The 9,660-nt window shown below is 39.1% G+C and overlaps 1 protein-coding gene across 2 annotated transcripts in view; it reads left to right on the top strand.

Moving 5' to 3' along the window:
* Positions 1-9,296, top strand: part of ARK2N (arkadia (RNF111) N-terminal like PKA signaling regulator 2N) — a 45,240-nt gene extending 35,944 nt beyond the window's left edge. For both annotated transcript variants that reach the window (XM_050913211.1, XM_050913210.1), the window contains 2 exons: positions 3,471-3,597; positions 7,328-9,296. In XM_050913211.1, coding sequence (XP_050769168.1) covers positions 3,471-3,597; positions 7,328-7,517 — 317 coding nt within the window. In that variant the 3' untranslated portion in view covers positions 7,518-9,296. The remainder of the gene's footprint in view (positions 1-3,470; positions 3,598-7,327) is intronic.
* Positions 9,297-9,660: the final 364 nt, after the last annotated feature.

The raw sequence follows: 9,660 nt of genomic DNA on the forward strand, positions 1-9,660 counted from the left end.
GCATCAAGAAGACAGCAAAGAAATTTCCTTCAAGAAAGCAAGAGCAGGAATACTGTGGAAGAATTCAGAGAATATCATGTAGCTCATAAAAATTGTTCAGCTTCACTAAGTGCTTGCAACTCTTCCCTAACAAAAGAGTTAAACAACAACATGAAATGCTACTGTGTTTTGGATGCAGAAAGCTAACAGGGAGTCTTTCCTATCGACTTTATCCCATAGCCTTGTATGCCAACATACTGCCTTCCTTTCCACTCATTTTTTTAATACCCACGTTAAGATTTTTAGCTGCCTAAGACACGGAGTCTTGCCTGCAGTGGTGGAGCACGGCAGTTTTTCATTTCATGCTGTGTTTTCCAAACATAAGCCTGCCAAAGGGCACCTACATTGGAAGTGTCTTGGTAGCTCTGAGCTACTTTTCAATGTCTATAAGGCTTAAAGAAACACAAGTATGTGGCTGATTTTGAAAGAGATATTCGATTATTACAGAATGGACAAGTCCATTATTTGAATATGAGAATCTCTGTTGCGTTATTTTCACTGTGGTCTGTGGCTGGATGTTGTTCCAGTCCTTTTGAAGCTAGCCGGTGTTTTCCAAGCTCACTGGTATTGTTTGCAGGATAGCAGCTGACTGATAGTTAGCTATTTGACCCCTAACAAGCCCACTTCTTTATTAAGTGATTTATTAAACGAGTAGAACAGCTGAAATTAACTTTATTATGTAGCACTAATGGATTGGTACTTCAAAGGAGTGTAAGGAAATAAAAAGTAATGTTTCTTACCAAGCTTTCTTCTTACTTTCCGCTTACGAATACAATGCTGCGATGCAGGTAGAAATTTGTCTTCCTTCCTCCATCTATATCCATGGGGACTTGCAAGGAAGAGGTTGCCAGGTAAAAGAAAACTAGAAAACTTCAAGAAACTTCTTCATCCCTGACCCTGTGGGAACGTGTCCAGACAAATTTGCTCCTGGTGCTACGGCCGTGTCAGCGTCTGAAAGGATGAATCTCTTTTTCTTCCTGCTTACACCTTGCCCCAGAGCCCTGTAGCCTCAGTACACTTCTGACTGCACATTTGTCAGTACTGGCCTTTTCTTACCATGTCTAGGATTGCATATTTGGAAAGCAGAATTTTCAAATCTTACATCTTGTTCCCAAATTAATCTTCAGCCAGTATCTAGTTTAACAGACATTAAATGATGTGTTCCCATGGGAAAAAAAACCAACATAAGCTTTATCAAAGTGAAAAATCTTATTAGGACACACTATCACATCTTTGTGCATGGGCAAATATTTTGGGCTGTTTTGCAAGCCCTGCTGTTGCAGGGCAAACAAAACATCTCCTTTGGGCGTCATTGTAATGTTCGTGCAAAGAAATTAACAGCGTAGGCATGTTATTAGGCATGAAATTTGTATGGCCAGAGGCTGTAAATCTATCTGTATGCTATAATCCTGATTAACACTCAGCTACTCTTGCAGTATTTACTCTGCTAATCGTGGTTTCTCTACTGCTAATTACCTTTTTGTTGTCTGAACTTAAAGCTACGGTAATACACTACTCTTTTGGGGCTCTCATTTATACATCTGGGGATTCATTTTGGGGCTATTTAAGAGCTGGTCTGCTTTGCCCCTCTGCCAGACATTACCCTGTCTAGCAAAGGCCGCAGAATGGTGGCACATCATGAATACCTTAATACAACATATTAAGGCAGGTGGATATCCACACCAGTTTGCGTGAATCAATGACCAAGCATTGTGTTGCTGTTCTGCTGCCCGTGCTGTAGCAGAAGTGACGTTCAGGAGCGGGGCGATGCGAATCACTGGGGCGGTAATCACGTAAAGCTCCCGGTTTGCGTCGCCAGCACATGAACCAAAGTCTCTGAGCGCTTCCATTTCATGTTTCACAGTGTGCCCAGCCACTTCCATTAAAGAAATATCCATGACCCATTTTGGGACTTCCTGGCAGTCAGTGATATTTGCCAAGAAATGTTCAGCTGAACTGTAATGTTAGGAAAAGTCTGCCTGGGCTATTAATTCGTTTTAAGTTCAGCTGACAAATCTTTTTTGTCTTGTGAGGTGGAAACTCCTCCTTCGGGTACGTGGCAAGACACAGGTTTCCTTCCCTTGCTAACCCTGATCAGATGTTGCACCAAGGGTCTTCGCTTTCCAAAAACTGAACATACAGTATGGTCTCTGCCCCTGTATTTGCTTGCATCTTTTCCACGTACTTTAAGCAGACATTAGAAGGTTTCCCTGGCACTTGTTTTAGGTTTAATTTCTTCTCTCTGTGCCCTCTTGATCTACCTGGGGGTATAATCGGTTCTGCGTGTTTGCACACCTTTGAAATTCTATGGATTGTTATTGCATCCTCCTCTCATCTTTGAAGAGGTGTCCAGTCAAACTAGATATACATAATATAGTCATCTAATCTCAAATTTCCTGCTCGATAATTTATTCTTCCCCTATGTAATACAGCTGAGTGAATGGTTTCCAAGAAGTAGGTAATGTCATCTGCTTCAGGGCTGCCCAGCATCCCCCAGGTTACTGCTAAAGAGAGACAGTAGAATGAATCTTCTTTTTTTTTTTTTGGGGGGGGGGGGGGGAGTAGAAGTTATGTTTTTTATTGAAATCTTATTTTTTTAATTGACCTTTTTAATAATCTATTTTCTGTAAAACAAATCATCATTTTGGCTTTTGTGTGTTTTCCGTGCAAATGTTATTTAATGTGTCACAACACAGCTTCACTAATTGTGGTGAAGGACCTTCTTTGCAGAAAAGGCAGAACCTGCCACGCTTATTGTGAGTATTTAGAGAGGACTTGTTTGACAGACCGATGAACTGGATAGCATTGAGGAACTGTAATAAAAAAAAACACTGTTGTATATGGAACTTATGAAAAAGAGATTCCCCCCCCCAAGTATTTGTAATAATGTTAGAGCAGATGTGTGAAGCAGTGTGACCAGAAACTGATAGGTTTGTTGGGGTTTTTTTAATTGACAGACTTCCCCTATTTAAAAAAAAAAAAAAGAAAAGAAATTCATTTTCCTTGGTGTGTGTGATGTTTCTGTCCAGCCTGTAGGCTTTGTTTGCCACAGTGTCATTGAATTTGATTTACTGATAATAGTTTGTTGTGTTTCTTTATTTCAAAGAGGTTCGGGCACAGTCTGACTCCTAGCATTGTGGTAAAATAACAGCTGGAAAGCCTAATTACATCAAGTATTCTTGATGCAATAGTTGGGCTTTGTTCACATTTATGTGATAACACCATCACTAGAGTTATTGAGACTGGATAAATCCGGTGGTCATTCTGTATCAGGTGATGAACTGAAAGTTGGATAACTTGATCTAATAAGATTTTCCAATCTCAGTGTTTCAGTCTTTTTTTTGTTAGCTTGGGAAATTCCTTTTCCAGCTGATCTCTGAGTTGTGGAAGCTGTTAAACATTGGCTGTATTTGCATTTTCCCCATCTATAGGTCATTTGGATCCAGGGTTCCTTGCAAGTGACAAAACCACTTCTGGTAATGCCCAGATCAATGAAGAAATTAATATCGCCTCTTCTGATAGCGAAGTAGAGATTGTTGGAGTTCAGGAACATGCCAGGTATGAATTCCTTTTTCTTGCTCTAATATTTCTTTCATTTTATCAGAATATCTGTATCGCCAAAATTAATAAAGAGGAAAACTGCTGACTTCCACTTCTATAGTTATCCATCCATGACTGATGCCCAAAAGGTGGCAAACACTGCACTTGTTTTTTCTGTTCTGCTGGTCACGGTGATGTCAGAATGTGTTTTTCTTTAGAACGTTACCAACTTGAGAAGTATTCAGATTAAGCTTGTGATTAGATATCAAATGTTAACAGGCTAAACATATGTAGTATTAAAGATACCAAATTTATGTACATCAGGAATTCAGATTCTAAGGGCATAGTGTGAATATGCAAATAGATAAACAAAAATATTTATGTGGGTTCTTGTTCCCTTTCAAAATATTCACTTACTTTAAGCATTTAATCAACTTCCAGTTTATTTAATAAATCAGTAGTTGTAAAAAAACTATCAACTTTTCAATGGCTAATGTCATAAGATAGCCCCTTTAGATTAAAAATCAGGTCCTTATGAATCTTGGTTTTATTTCAAGATACAAGAGAGTTCAAATCCCCAAAGTAGATGAGGGTAAGGAAGCCAGAGGTTTCTCTCAAGCTCAGATAGAAAGCTGTCCAGCTGTGCTTCAGCTGTTATCCTTGATAGGCATTTTTTGATGTTACTCTTCATCTTTAGTCTATGATCTTTCCTTGGCTTAAGGTATTACGAAGCAGTTGAACAAGACTGGCATTTTCATATAGTATGGAGTGTTAATCTGGTGGGATAAAAGCAAGTGAAAACAGTATACAGACAAGCTCTTTCTAAAACTAGCCTGCTGCCTGGTGGATGCTTGGAGGCGGAAAAGGGGTGTGAGGGACAAGGAACAGAGCTGTTCCTTGTTGTCCCTTCACTGCATCTTTCTTGAGGAAAGGAGAAGGAAGGTGTACAGGACCCAATTTCCCAGGCAGGAAGCTGTACAGATAGTGTGGGCACAATCCAGTGCTGTTGGATGTGAAAAAAGGAAAATTGAAGGTGCTGAAGGAAGAGAGATTTAGTCTTTGCTTTTAGAACAGTGAAAGTCCTTGCATGGCAAACTCTTCTGGAAGATACTAATTCCTTAGGAAGTAGCTGTCCTGGCTGCTGATCCAGCAGGCCCAGGGCTCGGAGGATCTTTGTCCTCATGATAAGCAGTGCGGACTTCTCCTCCCGTACTAGTTTGTGTAAATCTGTCTAGCACTATGTACACACAACCCTTCTGCTTGAGGTCCCCTATTCAAAAGCTTTCCATGCTGCTTGCCTCGATAATATTTACCATGTATGAGAATGGAAATGTTAAGTAAATGCAGAGTTGCTGTTTCAAATCAGTTTTAGTAGATATGGACTGAAATAATTTCAGCAAAGACAGACTTAAAGCACGCTTTTGTGCTTTCCTTTGTTCATGTAACCACCTACCATCTCCCAAAGACTAGTTTTTACTGGCTCCGTTGAAAACTCACACATTTCAGTTGTTCAAATCCTATTTAGAATTTTATTTCTCTTGCAGGTCTAGGCTTGCAGTTATGAAGTATTGATGGGCTTCTGACAGGGTTGTCGTTTGGAAAAGGTTTAGGTTTTTGCTCAGTATTTTTTGCATGCTTAGTTAGTATGGTGTGTGGATTCAGTTCTTTTGCTCACACTGTTTTCTGTCATGCTCCATATTCCATGTCGTCGTTGGACTGGCGTGAGTCGTGACACCCTAGAGTTTGTCCATCATTTGTAGTTTTTCAGATTGCTAGTGAATTGGTGGTGTTTCTCATCATCGGACTATTACTTGGCATCTACTTAGGACACAAAGTCATGTTTTTCAGTTTGTTTATTTTTTTCTCCAATAGATTTTACTTTTTTTATCATGCATGTGTATAAAACAGTCTTCCTTTTTTTTCCCTAGGTTTTTTTTTTTTCCCCCTGCTTTTTTGGTTGCCTTTACTTGGTATCTTCCCTTAGCTACAGAGTGGAAAGCATGTTCCCTAAGCTAATGTTTGATTGAACGTTTTGCTATTGGCTGCTTGTGTGACTTGTTTGCGGATAAACACTTCTATTTTTGCGAGGTATCATTTCGATGAGAGAATTTATAGCTTGCTTTTTGTCATCTTCAGGGAGAAAAGTTAGTACTAGCTTTGCCTAAGCATTGAGGACTGTTCTGTATCAGACCGTTGGACCATAGTCCCTGAGACTGAACATCATATTTAGTTTGCTTTGGCTACAAGCTTTTCTTGTCAGTTATGCTTGAAAATATTTCTTCTTAAAAGAAAGCTTTTGTAAAAAAAAAAAAAAAAAAATCCCCTGCGTTTGTTAGAGTTCCAGTCTCTTATTACTAATTCTTTTAGATACATACTTTAAGTATGTATTTTTAAGACTGAAGAAGTAATAAAAAAGTCATTCTGAACATCACATCCAAAACTAAATAGCGTATCTGAGAAGGAAATGAGACATTTATATTCAGAGAAGTTACAGCTCGGAGAATGAGATTTTTCATTCTATTTCATGAAACTCTAACCAGAGCCAAGAGAGATGAGCATAACCTAAGTAGATCTGGAGAAAATAAATTGCACTACCTGAAATTAAAACAAATAAAATGTAAATGTCAGGGATATTTGACCAGTGCAGAAAACCTGAGTTCCTGAAATACAGTACACGTGCCTTCACAAAGAAACACAAAAAGGTTACCCCAGCAGCCAAACATCTCCTACTTATATACGCAGCCAGGAGCAGCTACAGCCACCACCGGTGCTTACAAGAGCAAAACAATTTTTGGAGCACTAGGTGTAAAGTTTTACTAGCGCTTGTTTAAGATTTACAGCTGGAAATGGAGTGATCGTCTTAAAGACTCCAGTAAATTCTTGTCATCACTTCGTCACATAACAAAATTAGTCTATCTTTCATTTTGGTTTTTTCTAATTATTATTAGCTTGTACTTCAAGTGTCACATATCTATTATGAATATAATAGGTAAAAATACTGTGCAAATAAGTAGATATGTACCTCACTTAGCAAGGCACTTGAGTGTGTGCTTATCTTTAAATACATGATTTAGTCTCATTGACCATAATCACTGAAAGCTTAAATGTTTTGCTGAAGTGGGGCTGTACTGTTATCAGTGAGCATTTCCCAGCATGTTTGTGATTTTTACTTCAGAAGACCAAAGAAAAATCAAATTTAATGGCTGTAATAATGTAATTACAAGACGTCTCTTGTAATTATTGTAATGAAAGTATCATTATGTCCTTATTTTAAGATGGTATTGATTTCATATAGAAAGATAGCTTTTCTCTTTGTCTCATCAAGCCTCACTTAAAATTTTTCTCTTTTTAAAAGTCCAGTGGGGAAAACTGCCAGCAGGAAACTATGCTTCTGAATAACGCATGGTACTACACATGATGGGGCAGACTTCTTCAAGATCCTTGGGATCCATGCACATATGGATATGTGCATAAAAATGCACACATTTTACACCCACTGGCAGAATTCAGTTCTTAAAAATAATTTAATCCCCACCGCCACCCCCGAGTTTAAATTTAAAGTTGAGTCTCAGCTTTGTTACTGGGTATTTAAGATGTCACGGCCTCTACAAATGGCAAATCCACGAGGACGTTTTGGAGAGGGACATGTTAACAAGATGCCTAAGTGATAAAACACTGTAGCTTGAGAATCTTGTGCCTGAATCCAATAGCAGCTTTAATCCTTTGTGGTTTTTTGCCTTGCTTACAGGTGTGTGCATCCCAGGGGAGGTGTGATTCAGAGTGTGTCTTCCTGGAAGCACGGCTCGGGCTCACAGTACATTAACGCTCAGCAAACGCAATCATGGACAGCTGTAACTCCCCAGCAGAATTGGTCTTCGCCCCCAGAAGTAGTAGACCTCACTTTGGATGAGGATACCAGACGCAAATATCTACTGTAATGCAGTGTCACTGTGTTTCTGTCCCCACCCCTTCTCCTCTTTGTGGCACCGAAGTTCATTGTTAAAGCTTCAGCTTCAGAAGCCCTGTTCCTGGCATTATGAAATCCAAACTCATGAAGTTTTTCGTTTCCATAAGAATGTAGTATAATTTCAATATCGTTTAAAATGGTTTTGCCTTCTCGAAGGAGGATTCCTCCCAGAATTAAAACCCAATAGCACCAAATTGAAAACACATCTACAGTTACTGACATGTGCGCGTTAATCTGAAGAAATAACTGTGTGCAAACTTACGTCCTCCCACCCTTCCCCGCCTCCAACTTCAGAACGTTTTTAATTTATCGGTATATTGAGTTTGTTAGTAGAAGTTAGTGTTTTGCTGTGTGAGCATCAGTGATTTTGAGAAATGCTGTGTCCTCACTGATTTCAGTGGAACTGGGGGTATTCAACACTTCCGAAAATTGGGCCAAGAGTATTTATACCCAAGCTTATTTGGTTATGTTACCAGCAGGAGGGACTGTCTTTAATACAAACGGCCCGTAACGTATGCACTGAACAGCTTTTCATTAAAGGATTTTTATTTTCAATATAATTTATAGTTTACACTCTTTTCAGTGCTGAGTCTTCTGTCTACTTGACTACTGTGTTTCACTGATCATTTCCCACAGCTTGTTACGGTTTAAAATAGTAATGGTAGGAACTTAGTAGCAGCTGATTATTGCAGAAGCACAAGAAAAAGAATAGTAATAAAAAGGCCCGGCATCCCTCTCCTTTTTAAACATAGCTGAACTTTTTTACCTATATCCGAGTCTTGCCTGGAGTAGGAGAAGGAGAGAAATGAAACATTTTGCTTGTAGTCCTCATTTCTACTGTTGCTTATTTGCTTCACTGACCATCTCAAAAAAACAACCCGAAAAACCACCCAACACCTTGCAAAGCCCCAGTCTGGCAGAGCACTTCAGCAGCTGCGTAGCGTTCGGCTCTGCCAGTTCGCTGAAAGTCGTGGGGCCGTTCAAGTGCTTAAAACTCTGTCCTAAAAGATGTTGCAGGATCAGAGCCTAAGGTTGTGATTTTTTTTAATTTTTTTATTTTTTTAAAAAAAAAAACTAGATCTGCACCATTTTCCTGGCTTTAGGTCATGTCCCTTATCCTAGTTTTGGAATTGTTTTTAGGGTATGATCCAGGAAACACTTTCTACTAGAATATTTACTGAAATCAGTGGAACTACTTACTTTAGCGGGCTGTAGTTTCTGTAGTGTATATGGAAATTCCTGCCCCTCACCTGTCATTTTGAGCCTTTCTCGAGGCAAAAACCAAAGATTAGACTTTAACAAGATGATATTCACTTTAAATATCTATTGTGCAATTAAAATGTTCCTTTGTATTCCAAATGTTTCTAGCGGGAATTTTGTACAGCTCTATCATCAGGTTTTTTTGCCGTTTAAGGCGAACAGGGGGTAGTCAGGACATGGGAAGTTCTGTTTTCTTTTTGTGTTGGCTGGTTTCTAAGTTTATTTTGCTTCCCATAATTTTATCTGTGGGCAAAAAAAAATAAATAAAATGACCTATGTTGTCACATAACTTAAAGGAAAAAAAGACAACAAAACCAGCAGTGGTGGTATAGTTAGTAACAGCTTTTTCTTTAATAAGCAGAGCGGTTATGACTGCACTTTAAAGAATAACTAGGTAAGGGATTGATATTCCAATTTCAAGCTTTCTAAAACATTGAACATAAGTGTATTGCATGGCCAGAAAAATATATGTGGTGCTTCTAGTGACCGATTTCTTTCTCTGGGGGTGGGAGGGAGGGAGCGGCACGTGGATGGAGCCCGTTCGCATTGCAGTAGGGAAAAGCCCTGTACTATTGGGGCACTGTATCAGTAGTGGCTGTCGATCTTTTCTCCTCGTATTTTAATCACGCAACTCAGCCGTCGTTTTAGTGGGCTAGCACACATGCTGTAAAGGTAACTTTGGAACAGTGATTTAGTGTGGCTGCTTTTTCCTGTTTCACAAAGTCTTTTAAAGATCAGTTTTGAAGAAAGCTGCAGGGACCCATTTGTAGTCCTTCCATGACAAATGCAAACTAACTCTCTTGTTTTTCAGTTTGTATATGATGTGACTTCCATGTATATATAAAAACGACTGC

Source organism: Gymnogyps californianus, chromosome Z, assembly GCF_018139145.2.
Source record: "Gymnogyps californianus isolate 813 chromosome Z, ASM1813914v2, whole genome shotgun sequence".
Classification (NCBI taxonomy): Eukaryota; Metazoa; Chordata; class Aves; order Accipitriformes; family Cathartidae; genus Gymnogyps; species Gymnogyps californianus.